Below are 21,284 nucleotides of genomic sequence, written 5' to 3'. Positions count from 1 at the left end.
TCTTGCATTGAGTCAAGATTTAAAAAGTAACCAATGGGCAGAATACCCACCTTTCACCTATTAAAAAAAGTATTTGGATAGCACTGTGAAAATCCTACAATGCCCTTTTTTCCTCACTTCCTTTTCAATAAGAACCAGACATTTGTTATCATGAATTAGTTCTAGCAGCTATCAAGTCTGATTCTGGTTCAGGTGCCCAACTATTACAAATAGTCTGCAGAAAAAATATGATATAGAGGCTTAGAGTGTAAACAGAATAGAGCAGGTAGCCGGAATTGTTAAATTCTACTTCAGTTTTCGTCAGGAGGTCACTATTTGATCTGTTCAAAAAACTGAAAAAATTTCAGGTCTAAGGCATGCTAGAATTTATGGGCAAACTTGTGGGACACTCCACGTGCACAATGATGTCCACATGAACGTGGGTATTTGCATTCACGCTCACTGAGAATACACACTCCCACGAGAGAGACTGCTTACAGAGCCTGCCAGAGACCGTCAAGGAGTGCGCTGCACGCAGGGCTTTGGTACAAGCTAAAGAAGCTGTAGGAAACTCCCACTTGGTATGTGGTATGAGTGAATAGGGAAAAAAAAAAAGAAACTAAACATAACAAAAGTGTTATGGGCAAATAATACCTAGATGGTGAAATACGATTTTTCATTTTTGCACAGGAAGACTCATAATGCATGATCCCACTGACCTGGAAGGATGCATTTTAAACAAAACCTACAAACTCTGAGATCTTCATATAGAATGTACACCTGTGCATTGGTTTGAAACCCACTGAAATGTATTGGAGTGGTGTCACTGATACGGAATCCATAAAGATAGAGACTACTGTTGTTACCAATGTTGAACAGTAAGACAAAGGAGGTCTCTCTCACTGCTGGGGGAGTCACTGATCGTTATCCTTTGCTGAGTTGTGAGTGGGGGTTTTTTAGATGTGAAATCAGATTTGGTATTGTCCACAAAACAGATAAACTAACTCGCCGTATTTTCTTCTACAGCAGATATTTACTGTAATTTTTCTAGCTATACACTGTAGGCCTGCATGGGATCTGATGAGCCTTTTTGTCCGCCTTATTATTGTTTTCTGACTTTGTTTCTGCTAATCCACTGAAACTCTGTGGGACCTCATGGCACTTGAATAAACAAACGTGAATCACTGTGGCAAGTTAATGCTGATGGTTTGAAAACACAAGTGAAACAACTCGTCAGGGATGACTGTTAGCTACACTAAAGTATTTTAGAAGAGGACTAGATTTAAGGCTAAAATCTGGAGTCTTTTCTGGTCCACGTACAGCATTTGAGTATTTCAAAAGGAATTAAGAGTTTAATTCTTGGGCAGAGGGATGCTTATCTGAGAAGACACTGAAAGATATAGATATGGCTTCGCCAACTCCTATACCACCTTCTCCAGAGACTCTGGACAAAGGACATGTTGAGGAGGAAATACAAGATAAGGATGATTAGTACACTCACTAACCATTATAAATGATCCCAAAGGCTGAAAATTAAAGCACTTGCTAGAATATTCTAACTTATACTGGGATGGGACTGTGAAGATCACTTCCACGGAGCCCAAATACTTCTTTTACACTGAACTCAGGACATGGTGAGACTGTGGAGAGAATCTGTTAATAAATCTTTAAGAAATGTGTTTTGAGGCCAGTAATACCCAGACAGACAAACCAAAGGATAGCTATGCTATCTCCACTTTAATGTAAATTTTGCAGCATATCAAATGGGGCAATTTAAAACTATGCCATGTTTGTCAGTTATGTCCTAGAGGCACCTGGCAACTTGGTGGCAGATCGCCACTTGGACATAATAGAGACTGCATGTTTGCATGTGGTTTTTTTAGTATGTATCTGTATGTAAAAATGTCTTCCATGGCTCAGTAGACGTGTGAACATCTTTAAACAAGGAAGACCCTTGACAATAATTGTTTATGGCCAATTTCAAGAAAACACACTATTCCATTCTTCTTTTACACTTTGTCATGTAAAAAATGCCCTACTGGGGTGTTATCTTGCCTACCTAATTGCTTAATCAACTGATAGACTAACTTTTTTCTCTCTCCTGCTATTCTGTCCTGCTAGGCAGAATCTGAAGTTATGTCAAGAGCATAAGCCATGAGAAAGAATCCGCCTGTTGAAACATGACACATTATGCCAGAAATTGTTAAAGAAACCATCAGCTTCAGATAGGTTTTGACTTCCCTTTTCCCGAGTACTTTTTGTAATAGTCCACAAAGCAAATAGCGATGGAAGGTTTGTGAATTGCAATAAGCTGGTCATCTGCCAATAAGGATTTTGATGTACATTTGGCACTAGTGTACTTCCTGTCACTGGGAAATGCCCCCTCTACCCTTCAGGTATGTACTTTTTACGTCTAAAAGCCTAGTTTTATAAATCAGCCACCATTAATAAACACATCAGTTTCACAACAGTGCTCAGAAACAGCAGTTCTGAGAAATGCAGTCTGCCTCTAAAAATAAATAGTCATTGTCAGGTTTTCAGTTATTTTAAGTTTCACGGGAAAAAAAACCAAACTGACGGAAAGAAAAAGGAGAACCTAAGCATTCCCGAACAATTCAATAAATCTGAAGACATCCTGGTATTTTCTTTTCGCAAGAAGAGAGAAGCCACTGCAGGTCCGTACAAAGAAGCGAATTCAGCCCCTCATCTGGACTCCCTCCGCTCTAGTCAGGCAGCAAAGGGGCAACCAACATCACCTGGGATGAAAAGTGTGGGAAACAGAGTTTTGCATTACCCAGCCAAAACCAGCACACCACAGAGACAGGACAACCGTCCTGTCCACAGCCGCAGATTCCTGTATGACAGGGAGCAATCCTCACACCTTAGCTCTCCATCTATAAAGATGAGAATCTGTTACTTCTCCTAAGCTGTCTCTGATTTCTCTGTTTAGACAGGAAGATAAATTAGGAGACATTAATCTTTCTGTACATGTAATTTTAGCCCCTAAGAGGCACATCTTAGGCATTCTGGTATCACCGCATTACTAATGAACAGATTGGAAAAACAACACCTTGATGTGGCCGCTCTTGATATGCCATGGATGAGAAGGCAGGTTGCTGAAACTACCGTCTTGATGGCAGAAGGAGTATAAATAGCAGGGACACTGGCTGGAAGTTAAAATCCTCCTTCTTCGCTTCTGTCCCCCTTGGGAACAATGAAGAAACAGTATGTGACAACTACTGTGATTTCCTTGCGGTGTCTAAAATTATGGAAATACTTCACTTACAGGATGATGTATGGTCACTGCATAACCCAGGGTAATTACCAGGCATTAACACACAGGTACAAGAAGGTAAGGAATTTGTCCCCCCTTTTTCAGTTCTCAGTCTTAAGGCCAAGTCTGACCTCCAGGCACTAACTGCTGTTTCTGCAGCTCCTGTTTGATGTGCCTGTCCGACCCGTGCCCCGTTCTGGCAGGTTCCTCTCATCAGTTCTGACCAGCTTCCAAGCGATGACTTTCAGTGCTCCCTTGGCAGATGTAGAGCCGGTGGCTTTAAGGTGAGAGCTCTCCGCAGGCAGTGGCTGTCGGGAGCAGCCCAGTGGTCTCGGCCATGTGCTGACTAGTGAAATCCTCCGGTATTTGCACAAGTAGGAGGCATACAATGGCTGCTACACTGATCCAGGTATCACAATGATTTTGTACCTTTAATGCAGAGCCTGAATAGAAAATATTATGACTGTTACCACCCAGGAGAATTAAACTGTCACTTAACACTTTTTCAAGTCAATTATATCCATCCCACGCTGTCGTTACATTGATTTGTCAAGGAGTCTAAGCAATGAACCTGTTTCATATGCAGGTTGAATAGCATGACACGCAGTGGAAAATCACTCGTACTTATCAGAGCAAATGGCAAATCTAGATTGAGAGATCCAGACACAGGGGAAAACTTCACTGATTAAATATTATTGTTCTTCATGTTTTTATTGTTAAGGGCTACATATGCTGGCTCTGCAGGATATTCTGGGGGCAGCCCAAAGGTCAAAATGGAACAGGAATAAAGATACTGGCATTTGAGCCTTTCTATGACTACATCTCTACTATTCCCTCAAGAAAGGAAAATGCATTCTTTTCTCCTGATTTGGACAATACATCCAGATTAACTAACACCGTTGTTATTTTGAATTAGAAACATTTCTCTGTAGCTTAGTGAATAAATAAAACCTGCAAACTGTGTTGGTTTCAGACTCCACCTTACTCCTGCTCTCACCAGGGCCCCTACGTCAAAGGGCTGTAACAACCGATGCTTTTTTTTAGCTAGAAAAATGCAGTGCACAAAGAAGTTCTGATAATAAACACTGCCACGCTCTCACTGCAGCAGTTTGCTGGATCTCTGTAAGGAGTGCAAGTTGTCCAAAGCAGACAACTGTCTGTCTTTTTACTGTAAATATACATAACGGTTACCATACAGCTGGGCTCTGATCCCCAGCCCAGGCTTTCGGACACTGCCAGCACAATGACAAACAGCAAGATCTCAAGCAGATTGATCTCCTCAGACACAGAGGCTTCCAAAGCACGCACAACTATGAAACTCAACAGCCTACCTCATCTGTGGAAAGACAAAATAACATTAACTGCTTAAGAGCACTTCGTAACACAACACCACCATCTAAGGCAGGAAGCTGGCGAGAATCGAGGTGGCCAGAATGGGATTCCTTCAGTCTGAATTTAGCTACATGTATTCTGGCTTTATGTTTCACAAAATCCTTAACTGCTACTGATAGCAACGTTTCATTGCTAAATATTATCACGGAAGAAAAAAAAGTGTCTTGGCAAAAATAGCCAGGTATGATGAATACCAACCAACATACTGTGATTTTACTCTTTGCACTACAATTTTGCATCTACTGCCAGGTTACCTAAAAAAATGGGGCTTACACAACCACACCATCCTTGTGGGTTTTATCTGTCTCCCGCTGCCCAGTAAGTCTTTCCCCTATTCACTGATTTCAAGCCAGACACAATCAGGGGATCAATACGTGAAAGACGTTCAAGCCTTGGTTACTGACTGAGGGTGAAGACCCCCTAGACCTCCCCAAGAGAGGCTGCAGAAGGAGCTCAAGCTTTACTCGGTTTGCAAGGGCGCTGCCATGTGACACAAACCTGTTCCCCGAAAAGGGAGACAGGAATGTCCTCCTCAAGGCACCCCAGCAACTCGCTTGAAGAGACTGCGACCGCTACGGGGCCATTCTGCCCTTAACCTCGAGCCCAACACCATGCCTTTGAGAGGGTCCTCCAGGTTCCCCTCGGAAAGGGAACCCCCTTCAGCAGACCACCAGGGAACTTATGCCTGCAAACAGGGCAGGAAAGAAAGCAAGAAGGAAGGCAACAGCTAATCCTGGAAGCAGTGGAAGGCTTCCTACTGGAGTGCTTTCGTATTAGTCAGACAGGTTTTGTAATGCTTTTGGCCTACGTAGCTGTGAAGGTTCCTCTGGCACTTTCTGTACCAACAGGAATTGTATCTCCTGGAAGTTTCCAGCATGGGACGTTGCCAACTGCCTGTTCCACGTCCCCCTAAAACGTTGGGTGAGGGATTCTGATCTGTTTTTCACTTCCTGTCCCAGATTGCTGTGATATAAATAGCAGCCAGGTGTTAATTAATTCCCATATGCGTGCGTGTGTGGGGATGCCATGTGTTTATATGCATGTGCACTTTTAAGGACAAATCTCTTCTCGGTTACTATCGCAAGAGTAGTTCTTACACAGATAAGGACCAGATGCTTAACTAATGAGATAGCTTTCTGCCTCAGAGGAAGCGTACTACAGTCACACAGACTGGGTATGCTGCCTCTGCCGTTGCACGGGGCCACGAGCCCTCCACACGTTTGGCATGAATTTGCACCAGAGGCCTCCACGTTCCGTATGACCGGGTTCTCCAGCCATGCTTTGCCCCGGTCTGCGCCCCTTGCGATGAGCAGACCAAGCACTGTTCACCGGTGGTTTACGTACACAAACGTCTCAACAGGCCACGGCAGCGTCTCGGCTTGTGGCCACAGAAGCGGCCGTGCTGCCAGCATGCACGGGAGCATCCAGAAGGTGACAGGAGCCTGCCAGGAACCTGCCCAGTGGGGAGTACTTACCCGAGGAGCATCAGTAACCAACTGATGTTGGCAATAAACTTATATTAGCGATTTAGTCCGAATCGGGAGCGAGTTCTGGAGCGAACTTCCTGACGATGCCCACCCGCTGTGCTGTGGTTCGCGCTGCAGAGCTGTGTTGGGACAGACGCAGTGAATTACTTTTGAATTAAGCTACACCAGGAGAAGCACCCTAGGAGCACACCTAAGGCTCTCCACATACTAACCAGTGTAGTGTGGACTTATCAGGACCAACTATTCCTGTTGGGCTGGCCTGTTGTTCATGTATACATAGCCTAAAGCCAATCTCATGAAAAAGCAGTAACATGGACGTAGTCTAGTACGGTATGGTGCGCCAGCAGTATATGGCACCACAGCCATATTCAAGAACTGAGATGTGAAGATACTACATGGATACAGCTGCATACCATGTATTTGTGGTATACAGAACCTCAGAATGGTTAAGGTTGGAAGGGACCTCTGGAGAGCCTCTAGTCCACTCTCATTATTACATGTTACATATGTGTCAGCATTTTTTTTAATTAAGGAAGCCGCGGTCCTAGATGGCTGGTGGTTAGTAAAAGTCACAAACGCTGGCCGTAATTTTCATGCTCCAGAAGAAATAACATTGATCTTTTTTTCCTTGGACTGAGAAACCTGTTGAGAAGCAGGCTTTCAGGCTCTGTAATGGGCCAGACCTAGGACATAAAAGGTACCCATGCCTGCCTCTGTGCTAGCCCGGGACATCCATACTAGCTCTCTCCTGCACTCAAGCTAATTAGCCTGGCTAAGAGGCAGTCATTAGCCTGGATAAAATGCTAGGCTAATACAGTTACACCACCCTCAGGACCTAAACTGGTCCCTGATCCTGTCGCTCCTCCAGGTTGCAAAGGTGTACCAGAGGTGTCGGCCATCCCCTCTAAGCGGGTGCTGCACCAGACGCCCTTGCCCAGAGGAGTCGGAACTGCCAGGTTTGTGCACACACCCCAGACAGCCTTTGTGAATGGTGCGCAGTGCCTCAGAAGCTTAGCCGCGCACGTGGCTTGGGTACTGCTGATCTCTGTCAGTGTCCCCGCGAGAGGGAAGACCTCCAAGATCCAGACCTAACTCAGCTGCTGGGGTTAGCACAGTAAACAACAGGAGGAAAGCACAATGAACGGTTGGAAAGGCAAACACCAGGGGTTCCTGCCTCAGGGGAGATGAAGTCCACCACCTGGAAACCACATGGTGTGGCTTGAGGAGGCCACGAGAAAATCAGAGGTACAGGCACTCTCAGATTTGAAGCACAAATTTGGCAGTGGGGCTAAGCGAGACTAATGTGATGCACACAGAAATGGGAACTAGCAGGTGAAACACAGCTCCCCTTAGATCCGTTTACCTGTCCTCCCTGGGGTAGACATACAGGGATAAATTAATGCACTCAAACTTTTGGCAAGTATCAGTTTGAATGCAGGTTTTACTGCTACCCTCTCTAAGCGTTCCAGTACTGAACTGACCATCTTCCCACTCACGCAGATTTTGCGCTTAGATACATCACTATTATTCTGGATATGCCAAAGGGATGATTGGTTACATTTAAACTTGCCCCAAAATACCTACTTCAGAGGTGCTGTCCATTACCTTCTTCTTGGAGATGCAGTTGATAACGAGCTATTGCAGAATAAGAAAAAGCTCAGTTCCTGGACGGAGCTCAAGGACCTTGACTTGGTAATGGCAGCGTCATCCTGCCCACCCAACAGAGACAGGCAGGCAGCCCCTATGCCTACCTATAGTTACCAGTATTAAAAACCAACGCTGTAAACCTGCTGTTGTGAAAATCAACACCACAAAATACATTAACAGGTTTTGAGATTGACAGAGAAAAGGCTCAAAACTTCCTGGCAATTTTGGAGGCAACACCAGTGAACCAGCTGAAGACAGAATCAGATATGCCTTTGTATGCAGCCAGAGAAGAAGAACCATTTTACTCCAGACTAAACAAAATAGTACTGAAGCATGGAGACTTGGCAAAACCTCGTCTCAACTGGCTGTCTTCACAGAGACCCTAGGTGAATCATCAGTGTCTAGTGACAAGGAAAGAGAATTATTAATAAAAAAAGACAAAACAGAAGCCACGAAGGACTAGAAATAAAAGCATGACAACAGAGATGACGGAAAGTGTAGGAATTAGACCAATATCTAATGGTAAAAGAGAAAGCCAAAAGTTACTATGGAAATATATGACAGAGGTGGAATTAAAATGTACCAATATGACTTAACAGCAGCAAAGTCTACTAAATAAAATGGCTGAAAAGACAGTACCTGAAATGGAGCAATGAAGCATACATGTATATGAATACACACACACATATACATAATATACATTACAGGTGTAGGTGACTCCCTTCTGAGGGGAACAGAGGGTCCAATATGCCAGACAGACCCTCCTCGTAGGGAAGCCTGCTGCCTCCCTGGGGCCCGGGTTAAGGACATCACTAGGAAGCTTCAAGCTTTGTACAGCCCTCGGACTATTACCCGTTACTGCACTTCCATGCGGGTGGCGATGAAGCTGCAATGCATAGTCCAGGGGCAATCAAAAGAGACTTCAGGGCCTTGCGGTGGTTGGTAAAGGAATCTGGAGCATGGGTTATTTTTTCCTCTCTCCTTCCAGTTGTGGGCAGCAGCGTTGGAAGAAACAGACGGACCCAGTCTATTAACACGTGGCTCCGCGGCTGCTGTCCCCGCCACAATTTGGGGTTTTTCGATAATGGGATGGCCTACGCAGCCCCAGGCCTGCTGGCTTCAGATGGGATTCGCCTTTCTCAAAGGGGGAAGAGGGTCTTTGCTCATGAGCTAGCGGGGCTCATTGGCAGAGCTTTAAACTAGACCTGAAGGGGAGGGGGATGGCACCAGGTTTGCCCGTGACAAGCTGTGGGAACAGAGCTGGCAGATCTTTAAGGATGCTTTCCATAGAGCGCAAGAGCTCTCGATCCCCAGGTGTAAGAAATGGGGAAAGGAAGGCAAGAGACCAGGATGGATGAGTCAAGACCTGCTGGTCAAACTAAAGGACAAGAAGGAAGCACACAGGCAGTGAAAGCAGGGACGGGTATCTTGGGAAGAGAATAGGGACGCTGCCTGGTTGTGTAGGGATGGGGTGAGGAAGGCCAGGGTGTGGCTGGAGCAGAACTTGGCAAGGGATGCAAAGAATAATAAGAAGGGCTTCTGAGTATGTCAGCCAGAAAAAGAAGGTCAAAGAAAGCGTGCCCCCCCGATGAGCAAGACTGGCGAACTGGTAACAATGGACAAGGAGAAGGCTGAGGTACTCAGCAGTTTTTTTGCCTCAGTCTTCACTGGCAACCTCTCTTCCCACACCTCTTGAGTGGATGGACCTCCAGGCAAGGACTGGGGGAGCAAGGTCCCTCCCACTGTAAGAAAATACCGGGTTTGAGACCGCCTGAGGAACCTGATGAGTCTCTATGGGACCTGATGAGAAATGCATCCCAGAGTCCTGAGGGAATTGCCTGATGCAGTTGCCAAGCCACTCTCCGTGATATTTGAAAAGTCATGGCAGTCAGGTGAAGTCCCTAGTGACTGGAAAAAGGGAAACACTGCACTGATTTTTAAAAAGGGTAGAAAGGAGAACCCTGGGAACTACTGACGCGTCAGCCTCACCTCTGTGCCTGGGAAGATCATGGAACAGGTCCTCCTAGAAGCTATGCTAAGGCACATGGAGGACAGGGAGGTAATTTGAGACAGCTGGCATGGCTTCACCAAGGGCAAGTCCTGGCTGACCAACCTAGTGGCCTTCTATGATGGAGCAACTACATCAGTGGACAAGGAAAGAGCCATGGATGTCATCTATCTGATCTATCTGAACTTCTGTAAGGTCTTTCATACAGTCCCCCACATCATCCTTCTCTCTAAAATGGAGAGGTATGGATTTGATGGGTGGACTGTTTGGTGGATGAGGAATTGGCTGGATGGTTGCATGCAGAGGGTAGTGGTCAACGGCTCAATGTCCTGATGGAGGTCAGTGATGAGTGGTGTCCCTCAGGAGTCCGTATTGGGACCAGTACTGCTTAATATCTTCATCAATGACATAGACAGTGGGATTGAGTGCACCCTCAGCAAGTTTGCGGGTGACAGCAAGCTGAGTGGTGTGGCTGACATGCCTGAGGGATGGGATGCCATCCAGAGGGACCTGGACAAGCTTGAGAGGTGGGCCCATGTGAACGTCATGAGGTTCAGCAAGGCCAAGTGCAAGGTCCTGCACCCGGGTTGGGGCAATCCCTGGTATCAATCCAGGCTGGGGGATGAAGGGACTGAGAGCAGCCCTGCAGAGAAGGACTTGGGGGTACTGGTGAAAGAAAAACTGGACATGACCTGGCAATGTGCACTTACAGCCCAGAAAGCCAACCATATCCTGGGCTGCATCAAAAGAATTGTGGCCAGCAGGTCAAGGGAAGTAATTCTGCTCCTCTTCTCTGCTCCGGTAAGACCCCACCCGCAGTACTGTGTCCAGCTCTGGAGTCCTCAACATAAGAAGGACATGGACCTGTTGGAGCCGGTCCAGAGGAGGGCCACAAAAACGATCAGGGGGACAGAACACCTCTCCTGTGAAGAAAGGCTGAGAGAGTTGGGGTTGTTCAGCCTGGAGAAGAGAAGGCTCCAGGGAGACCTCATAGCAGGCTTCCACTACGTAAAGGGAGCTTATGAGAAAGATGGGGACAAACTTTTTAGCAGGGCCTGTTGCAATAGGACAAGGGGTAACCGTTTTAAACTGAAAGAGGGTTGATTTAGACTCGGTATAAGGAAGACATTTTTTACGAGGGGGGTGGTGAAACACTGGCACAGGTTGCCCAGGGAGGTGGTGGATGCCCCATCCGTGGAAACATTCAAGGTCAGGCTGGACGGGGCTCTGAGCAACCTGATCTAGTTGAAGATGTCCCTGCTTATTGCAGGGGGGTTGGACTAGATGACCTTTAAAGGTCCCTTCAAACCCAAACTATTCTATGATTCTATATAAATTTAAATACCTACAGGAATAGCCCAGAGCTTAAATCATGTGTTGAGAAAATAGTAAAACAGGCTACAGAGCAAAAAGCAGCCTGGAAAAATTACTGATGTTTGACTTGGTGTTTATATTTTTAAAAAGTCAAGAAACACATCAGTCGCAGTCACACTAAAAAAGATATGTTTTGAGTTTGTCAGCAAAACTTAAAAAAACCCAAACACTAAAAAAGACAAATACTGTTTTAGTCAACCCAAAATGTCTCCCTAATACACACTGAAGTGTTTTCCCTTGTAGTGGAGCCCCTACCATTTCATTTTAGTCTTCCTTTTTTCATTGACCTTTTTTTCAACTCAAGAATAGGTTTGAAATGAAAATGTTTGGACTGAAACTACACATTATTTTTGAAAAGTAAAAATTAAATGTTTTTCATTTTTAAATTCCCCTTCTACCTTCTTTTCTTTAAAACACTTCAATGAATTTGATTTCTCAGACGTGTCACTGAACCTGCATTTTTGTGAATTACATGCCGTTCTTCTGAAGATGCCTGTAATTAGCAGGAGTGTTCCTTAATTCTTTTATGCCTTGGTTCTTTTTTGTTCTTCCTTGTAAGGATCCCCAATTTGGAACTGCTTACACAGGATCAAGTATGTTCTAGATAAAAGTTAGAAAATATGATGATCTTTGAGCATAGTCTGCTATCTTTCCTAAACACCGAGACATGTATTGTAGCTAATTGTCTTAAAGCTTTAAGTACACTGAGAGGCTTTGAAATTAATATAGAAGTAGGATTAAATATATAAAAGCACACTTATTTTTATTGTTTGCATGCCTCTGGAAATAGCATTTTAAACTAATAAGCTGGAGGCTAAACGTGTGAAATACTGTACTGACTTGGCAAGAGAGGAGTTTTCATTAGCAGATGGACAATAAGAGAGATGATGGATTGACAGATCCAGTTTTCAAGAACTCATATAATTAATTGTTCTGAAAAGCAGGTATTGCAACACTTTGGGCTGGGGAAGGTAATTAAATCATACAGAGAACGAAAAGGTATTAAAGGAGAAGGTACCGAAGATGAAGGTGCACTTGTGAGCACTGTGCCTTCCCTCCGCACCCCTTGGAAGCACACAGCTTGCTCCTGCACGAAGACGACTCTTTGCAGAGATAGCCTGGCACTGCAGGCGAGGGTTAGTGGGGGCTCTGCGTCCCCCCGCGCACGCAGCCCAGCACTCCCGCTGTCGCATCCACCAAGAAGGAACCTGCGTGCCAACCACACTGCTACGCAGGTGAAACAGGACGGAGTTTTAATGACAGCCTTTTTAAACTGAAAATCTGTGACCCTTTAAATACTGCTCACAAATTTACAGTTATTAGCAATCTTGGCTGGGATAGCCTGTAGATCAAGGGGAAAACAGGAAGACGAAGAAGAAAAATTAAAGGCAGTAATTTGCTAGTATAGAAATACAATACTGCTTTGTATGCCGAGTTCTTAGTGCATTTGTACGTCTACACCTGCATGTGTCTTCATGGAGGAGGGTGTACACACACGTTTATCTCACAGAAAGCTACGGTAAGGCAAGATTTTTGAAAACTTTAGCTATTTTTTAAAGAAGCACTATCTCCCTTTAGCCTTTGTATATCTAATCCAATACTATAACCTGCTTTTTACAAAAAGTTCAGAATAAATAAGTCCCTGTCAATCCTTCTGCATCAATATAAGGATCTGGATATGTAGAAAAATGGAGTTAATGTCTAGGTGACAACTTCTTTTTGAAAGTGTAGCTCAAGGGCAAACTGAAGGTTGGGGCCATGACAACTATCGTGTCATCAAATTAGTTTTAAGGAACATGAGTTATCTTCTGTAGAGCAAGCCTAATTCTTTTTTATTGAAATCGATGAGAGATTTGCAACTGACAACAGTGAAATGAGGTCAGAGCCACAGCTGATATGTCTAATTAATAGGCTACATCCACTCCATCTGTCCCACAAAAGGTCTGAGAAAGAGCATAGGGTAACACATCTCCATCCTGAGTCAGTGCTGTTCGAACCGGGCATAAAAGTAACAATGAGAGCACTTGGAGGATTTAATCCTCTGAAGTAGCAAAACATTTGTGCCAGCATATTTCATCAAGTTTCCATTTAGAGGAATTTTGTGGGTAAATTACAGAGTAAAAACTCAGATGACAAGAAATCTGTGGGTGTGCTTGTTGTACATATTGTGGCAGATCCTGAAAACCCACTCTCCTATGTAGGTGTCTGAAGCCTACCATGAAACGCAAAGCAAGTTTTTCTGACTCACCTAGGTGTGTCCTGTTGTCTCTGGGCTAGGCGCATAATAAGTGTTGGCAATCTCGCTTTCAGGCTTTGTCTTGACAACGCAGCAAATGGCTTTAGGACTCCTACTCCAAGATCCAAAACCACCGCAGCCGCATGACTAAAACACTAATCCTGTACAATAAATTAATTCTTAAGGTTCAAATTTGTTCAAAAAACGCTAACAGGTTAACTTGCATCCACAGAGCTTGATGCCAGGTGAGGTATTTATTATTTGTGCCTCCTGTGTTAACTTTGCGTAGAATTGACTAATAATCATTTTTCTACAGCTTGTATAAAACCTGTGTAAGCTCCATACTATATACTGTGGCTAATTTTAGAGAAATCAAATCATATGCTCCCTGATCTGGACCGAACTCATATTGTTTGGTGATCAGGTAGTACAAACAAACCGAATTCATGACCATGGAACTGTAGCTTTAGAGACAGTGAAACTTGGGATGAAGATACAGTATCTATAGAAGAAGAATGTAGGAACAATTAAGTTTGGAGAGGAGGAATGGACAACAGCTGGGGTTTCTGTTGGGGTTTTTTTTTCCTGGTGAGATGTTGATAAAAGTCAAATATCAAGACAGGGATCTCTGTCGCTTGCATGCAGTATATCTGCTACTCTGAACAGGATAGGAGCTCTGCATCTGTGCCATTTCATATTACATAAACACCATTTATGTTAAATGTACATAAAATTGTGAAGCACTTACAACGATTTCACTAATCAAATCACGACGCTAAGCAATTACCCAGACTTCTGTATTTTCAAACGTAATGTTTCAGCGTACTCTTCCACTTCACTAGATTTATTTTGTAGCAGGGTGCATGCACAGACGCCCACACAGACTTGCCTGTTAAACGTGTACCATATAGTCATAAGGGTAACTTCTCTGTTCTTTTCATAAACCTGCCCTGGTACTGTTCTCTCGCACCAAGACCAATGGAAATGGAAGAGTATTATTATTGAACTCTCCACGACATGGTGGTGACATCCGAACTGCCCACTGGGAACGGCCACTGGTCCATGCTGACCGCCTAACCATGCCTGTGAACTGGGAGAGCCATGGGCGAACTGCTCTGGGCTGACCTGGGCGCGGAGGGTTGAGCTCCCAGCTCAGACACCTGCTCTGCCTCTGGTTAGTTTACTACTATAGATGCAGTGATAGTGTCTCCTAGTGGCTGTGTTCTTGAAGGAACAGACCCAACCCTAAATTTCAAACCTGGAACTCCCACTCTTCAAAGGCATACAAAATACAAACGTCTCCAGATTTTTAGAGTATCTAAAACAGCATCACTCAAATAGGTAAAATAAAATAATTTAAACACTCAAGGTTTAGTATCTGAGTTACAAAGTCATATGCTGATTTAACATCTAAAACCTGTCTCTAGGTTATGCACATGTGGGTTGGTTTTTTTTAAAAACAGTGGCAAGGTACTGCATTCTTCCCCTTTTGAAATAGTAACACTAAAGAGAGATGAGAGCTATAACAAAACCATGTGAAGCAAGGTGTTCAGGACTTTGCTCAAAGGTCTGAAGGCAAGCATAGGCATCATCAATTGGATCAGAGTCAATCTCATTTAACCTTTAGGTCCCCTCAGACGCTGTGAAAGCAAAGGAAATGCTTAAATGCCCTGCTACAATAAATCTCCATAGGTTCAAACTACCACATACTGAGCCCTATGCCAGACACCACAATCTATGAACACGAACTAATGTCGCTCAATTTTTGAACTGTGCTAAGGACTCACGAAAGGCGATGCCGGCAGAGATCAGAAGGGAACTTCTCCCAGCAGCACCCTGTCTGCAGTCATGGCCAGCAGAGGACATTTAAACAGCGAACATAAAAACAAGCAACCGTGAACAGTATCAATACTTGGTTCTAGCCCTTCCTCCTTGAAACAGCTATTTTCCATTTTCAGCACCAGCTAAAACACCAAAAATCCATCTTGGTAATGAGATCTGTGCCAGGGGATTTTGTGAAAGGAAGACTTAACAGTCAAGATACAGACAGCATATTCCACAGTGAGCCAAAGCCCTGCTAGCTGGAACCACAGCAAGGTAGACCTGGAGGACACATGGGTCTGGTTTTGCCATCTTGGGGGACATTCCCTTTCTCATTTTCAGCCGACTGCAGTTTCCTGTTGTCCACCATCGTCTTGGAACAGAAACATTTGGGCAGCAAATTCCCATACGTGGATAAGCTTAACCAAATAAGACACTGAAAGAAAAAAATAATGACTGGAAAGGTGCAGACAAGGAAATGTTTCCTAGCAAATCCTGGCTCTAAGTGACCACTACTTCTTAACGATGGAATACAGATTTGCCTTCCTCTGTGTATACATCGGGGCCTTTTGTTGTTCACCAAGTATCCTGCCACAGCCCTGACATCCACACTTTGGAGAGTTTATGTAAGGTCCCCTGTTAGAGGAGAAGTAACACACGGCAAAAATGACTGTGGTTGCATTAGTTCTATCACAACAAAATAAAGCCTTTATATACTTCAGATCTCGACTAACGTATCTACCTGAACATCCCAAGAGCCACCAGACATAAACCTGGAGTGCGTACAGTTTGTCTCTACCTCCAGCAGGTCTTTCTCCATGTACCTGTGTGTGCCTGAGACAGGCTGCTCTGCTTGCAGCGAGGGGCACTTTCTGCTACCTTTTTCCCACTGTGCTGGTGCTGGTGGAAAGCCTTTCTCGAACGAGCTCTGGTCAGTATTCGCTCTCCGTGATGATCCTTACGGTGCCTGAGTTTGCTGACCTTTAGGCCACAGCGTAAAGCTTATCTCCATCCTCAGCTTTTTACCTGAGGGGAGGGAAAGACCACAATTCAGTTTTGGAAGAGGTTCTCACTGGTAAAACGGGATTGACAACTGGAATGCTTCCCACCCAACTTGTTTTCAGCTATCGCAGAGCACTAGTTGAATCCTACCAAATAAACAGTTTCAGCTTAGTCTAGATTAACGTTTCCTAAGAAGTTTGAAAGCAAAGCCGAAACTTTTTGCTTCTTTTCTCACCCTGACAATTTAGCTCTGTCCAGTAAGGAAAGCCGAAGTATCTATTGAAGCCTTTCCGTGTCTCGTGCTCTTGATCTTTTTTAACCCACCTGTTCAGCCAACTTCTTTTAAAAGCACCTCTCTTTCTACACACATTTAAAACCTCCTTTCATCCAAAGTTGACAAATCCCTCTAACACAGCCACCTCTCGTCACGTCTCCTCCTATTAAACCCCTGCACAACAGATCCCACATTCCCCCACCGGTCCGAAACAAGCCTAGACCTCTACAGCCACCTGATGTGGGAATGAAAACAGCAGGTGACCGGAGCACCCAGAGGGGAGCAAAAGTTGGGGTAGTCCGAGGATCCAGAAGGGACGGAGAAGACGGAGCTGCAATCCTATGGATGTAGGCTGGTTCCTCCATCTCTGAGCTTCTTCCTCGTGGCTCCAACTGTTTGTTGACAGTATCCAGTTAAAAGGGATTCACTGTCAGAGGAAACGCTACAGGGCAGATTAAACTGCTGGGCTGCTACCAAAACAAGAACGTATAAATTTGGAGCAGCAATTCCCCGCGAAGGCAAGGCAGTAGCGAACGGTAAGTTAGTTACCTCCACCACAGTCCTGTGAAGAGCCAGAAGAGCCCACAGATTTGCCCTCTGTCAGACCCTGGGGACTGTTCTTTTCCTAAAGCAACCAAAGCTAATACTTTCTAACCTTCCACTCCTCCCAAGCCGGCTGCTCGGGGGCCACTCCGCAGAGAGTCAGTTCCTTTCCTTCCTTTGTCCAGGTAACGGGACATTTGCGTGCACACCCTCCCAGACATGTGTTGGGTTATTTAAATCAGCTCAGCAAGTCTTTCAGCCTGAGAGACACAAAAGCAATATAAACAGAGCTTCCTCCTGCACTCTGTCCTCAGAGAGTCCTATCCAGAGCAGATCATGCTGATACAACCTGACAACATCCAGGGATAAAGGGGAGGCTCACACCAGACGCAGTCTAATACTAGCTAGTATTATAAGAGGGCAACCAGAGATCAAAGAAACATTTTCTTTTCTTTCCTACTGCCAGTTACACTGTAAACCGAACAAGCCCCCAGCCCCATCAGAGCGAGGAAGCGGCCGGTCCTCGCAATCCTGTCACGGCTAGGGAGAAAGGTTTCCTTCCAAGGGACGCTACCAGGGCTGAACTGTGCTTGCTTTTCTTTAAAGCCTCTTGTATAACCCTTCGCCCTTCCCAGCATTTCTCCTGCTAGCACTGTAACGCACTTGGCACAAAACTGCAAAATTGCAAAACTCCTCAAGAAGTTGGATTTGTTTGTTGCCTTTTTAAGGGGCGGGTGGGGGGACAGCTCCTCGATTCTTTTTGAACTATTGATTATTATTATTATTATATTTAGGAGGCTGCTCCCCCCTCCGCCTCCGAGTTAACCACTCACTTGGACTCTTCTTTCAGGCAAGCGGTTTAAGCTTGATCTGTCCTCCGGGGGTTAAATAAAGAAGTGATGGGAGGAAGACCAAAACCTTTCCAGTGGCTCATATTTGAAATTCTTCTTCCCTCCGCTCTCTCGCCCTCTCCTGAACAGGGCTCGCCTCCTTCCCGTTTCCTCCCGCTCCCCAATTATCCCGCCGGGATAACGGCGAGGATTAGCGACGAAGCAGACGCCTGGAAACCGGTGACCCAAAGCGCTCACGCCGGACCCCCTCCACCCTCCCGCTCCTCCCGTTCCCCAGAGACGGTCCCCCTCACCCTTCCGTCGATGCCATGGTCCCGAAAGCCCCCCTGTCTTCGCAAGACTCCAAGGGACTATTCTGGACAGCAGGGCGCGAAGGAGGGGGTTTGGCTTTTCGGGACGAGCCCTCGCTCCTGCCTGGGAAGGAGCACGCGATTCCTTGTAAATCCCGGGGGCTCCGCAGGGCCGAGGGTCCGCCGGCTCCGCTCCTCGCCTCTCTCCCCGCCCTTCGCCGCCCCAGCGAGGGGCTTCTCCGTGCCGCGGGGACCGGCCCCGCAGCGGCCGAGGAGACGCGGGCGCCCGGGGCTGCGACGGCCGGCGGCCTCCCCTCGCCGCGGGCTGCGGGCGCGTCTGTGTCCGTGTGTGCGTGTGGGGAGGCGGGGGGGGCGGGGGGGGGGCTTCACATCGGCGCGGCTGGATTGGAAGGCTTTAGCCCTCGAGCCGTGGATTTGCAGTCTATCCCTCTCTATTTTAGGCACGGGCTGACATCACGAGCCGTTGTTACTCCTATAAATCCCCCCGACCGCTCCTTGGTGGGGGGGGTGGGAAGGGGGGCGGCGGCGGCGGCGGCGGCGAGCCCCTCGCAGGGGGAGGGCCGGGCGCTGCCGACCACGACCTGCCCTGCTCGCCGCAGACCGCCACCGCCTCCCCGGGGCAGGCCCGGCCCTCCGGCACCGGCGGGACCCGCCGGGACTCCGGGGACCCGGCCGGCACCGGGAGGAACCGAGCGAATCCCCCCCCCCCCACCACCCCCCTCAGCCCGCCGTGGGCATCCGGCCGGCCGCCGCCTCCTGCCCCTCACGTCCCCCGGCGAGCGGGCCGGCACTGCGGCCGGAGCAGAGCCCCGCAGCCCGGCCGGCCGAGGGGCACCGCGCCTCACGCCGAGGCACCTGCCCCGCCGCGGCCGCCTCCCGAGGCTGCTGGGCCCGGCCAGCAGGGAGCTCGCCCTTCGCCAGAGCGGGGCGGCCCGGGGAGCCAAAGGCCGCGGCGGAGCGGCGGAGCGGGGCCGCCCGCCCGCCCTCAGGGACGAGGGGACCCGACCGCGCGGGGACCCGGCCCGCCGGCGGCGCGGGGCGGTGCTGCCCCCTGCCGGGGAGGCGGGGGCGGCGCGGCGGCGGAGGCCCCACCTGCCGGGGCGGCGGGACCCCGGCCGGGGCGGCTAGAGCCCGGCGGCGGCGGCGGCGGCGGCGGCGGCGGCGGCGGCGGCCTCGCCGCAGCGCTCAGCCTGGCCTGGGCGCGCCGGGCCCGGCTCGCCTCAGCCGCCGCCGCCGCCGCCGCCGCCCCGGCTAAAGGCCGCCGGCCAGGCGGGGTGGGCGCGGCGCCGCACCGCCCGCACCGCCCGCACCGCCCGCCGCCGGGGCCCGCTCCGCGCCGCGTCCCTACCTGCACCGCCCGCCGCCGCCGCCGCCGCCTCCGCCACACCACGCCGCGCCGCTCCGCCCCGCCCCGCCCCGGCGGGCGGGAGGGCACGGCCGGGCCGCGGGCGAAGCCCTCGGCGGAGCCGGGGAGGTCGGGCGGGCGCCGGCAGCGGGTCGGCTCGCAGGAGAGCGGGGCGGTGGGGCGGGCGGACCGGCGACCCCTCGCCTCGTCGGCGCCGGGCCCCGGCGGCGCGGTTGGTGCCGGAAGGTTCCGGATCCCTGGCGACCCCGCTGCCTGGCCCGCGGGCAGCAGCCGGGCCACGTTTGCAGCGCGGGTAGGGCAGGAGGTCGTCGTCTGGCGGCGGGAGCGGGACGCCGGGGCGGCGTCAAGGCGCGGCCGCGCGCCTTCGGGCTCCCCCAGCCGAGGGCCTGCCTGCCGGCCTCGGGGCTGTCTTCCCATCCGCGGCCACCAACCCCGCGTCCCGTTCCGCAGGGAACAAACGTTTCCGCCGGAGCCTGTTCCCTCCGCGCCGAGGAGGCGGCCCAGAAAGGCAGCAGCCACGCGGGGAGCTCCCTGCCGCCCTGCGGAGCTGCGGGGCACGCGGGGGATGCGCAGCCACCCGAAGGCTGCCCGACCCTGCCCGCCGCTCCCGCTCCCCCGGGGCGCCTGCCCTGCGACCCCGCCGATGCCGGTACCCACCCTTAAAAATGGCAGGGTGCGGCCTAGCGTGCATTCCCTAGTCCTAATCAAACGCACGTTTTTTTCTCGTAGTCTTACCGTGGGCTTAGGTTTTCAAGGGAACCAAGTTCCCAGGGCAATTGCGTTGGAGTCACTGAAGGCGTGCCTGAGAAGAGCGTGTACTTCAGTATGTCCATTTCCTTACGGTGCTACTTTTCGGATAAGCACTCCGGCTTTTGGAAGTAATTTAATGCACACCCAGCCCCCAAAACATTCAAAACTAAAAGTATAAATCCACTGGAGTGAGTAAGAATGCAGAGACTCTTCTGCTCTCTTTTTTTCATAGCAGTATCTTTGTGGCCTTTCCAGAATGCACAGCTCTTCCTCCGAGGGAAGATGTGTTGCTATCCATGCTGTGCTATTTCACACCCTTTCTCCAACAGATGGCATAGATCCTCACCTGTTTAGAAAGAGATGTTTGAAATAGTTTTGCATCTTAAAAAATAGGCCCTAGCTATCAAAGGGATTAGTGATTCCAGCTCACGGCCTGTTTTTTTCGAACATTCATCCCCTATTTTTCCTCATTATTGTTGTTAGATGTTAACCCCTGTGCTGCTCAGGCTGTAAGTGTGGAACTACTGTGGGTCAGCCTGCCAGACAGGATGGACAAGCTGATTTGTAATTCCTACAAGTACTAGGCATGGTGCAGGTGCTTGGATATGTTGACATGACTGCCCACCCATACTTGTCAATACATTTATCCTATAACAATAGAAATAAAACATTATGTTTGCATTTAGATATTAGCCAGAATTGAATCTAGGATTCAAACATCACTGAGGTCCAGAAGTAGAACCAAATGCTGCAGCTAATGCCTCTTTCTATAAAGGACTGTGCTAAAATCTGAATCCTGGGGTTGAGAGAAGTCTGGCTGTTTTCTTGCTTCTGTTTTCTTTGAAGAGCATCGTGACTGTAAAAAGAAGGGGGGGTGAATTCTGCTGTGCGCACACAGCTGTAGCAACCTCCTCCTGTGATTGCCGTTCCATGAATTCTGTCAAGTTTCTCTTCAAGAATATACTTCTG

At 48.3% G+C, this 21,284-nt stretch overlaps 1 protein-coding gene across 4 annotated transcripts in view; it reads right to left on the bottom strand.

The window, feature by feature from the left end:
* SLC1A2 (solute carrier family 1 member 2) overlaps positions 1 to 19,597 on the bottom strand; it is a 102,153-nt gene extending 82,556 nt beyond the window's left edge. The window contains exon 1 of one of the 4 annotated variants that reach the window (XM_069784706.1): positions 19,548 to 19,597. Coding sequence is in view for 2 of the 4 variants with exons in the window: in XM_069784708.1 (XP_069640809.1) it covers positions 18,182 to 18,198 (17 nt within the window). In the remaining 2 variants the exon portion in view is untranslated. Of the gene's footprint in view, positions 1 to 17,870; positions 17,895 to 18,181; positions 18,650 to 19,547 lie in introns of those variants that run through there. The other 3 variants (XM_069784708.1, XM_069784705.1, XM_069784707.1) reach the window with 3 other exon arrangements.
* Positions 19,598 to 21,284: the final 1,687 nt, after the last annotated feature.

This window comes from Haliaeetus albicilla, chromosome 5 (assembly GCF_947461875.1).
Source record: "Haliaeetus albicilla chromosome 5, bHalAlb1.1, whole genome shotgun sequence".
Taxonomy (NCBI): domain Eukaryota; kingdom Metazoa; phylum Chordata; class Aves; order Accipitriformes; family Accipitridae; genus Haliaeetus; species Haliaeetus albicilla.
This window is presented reverse-complemented; position numbering and strand designations above follow the sequence as displayed.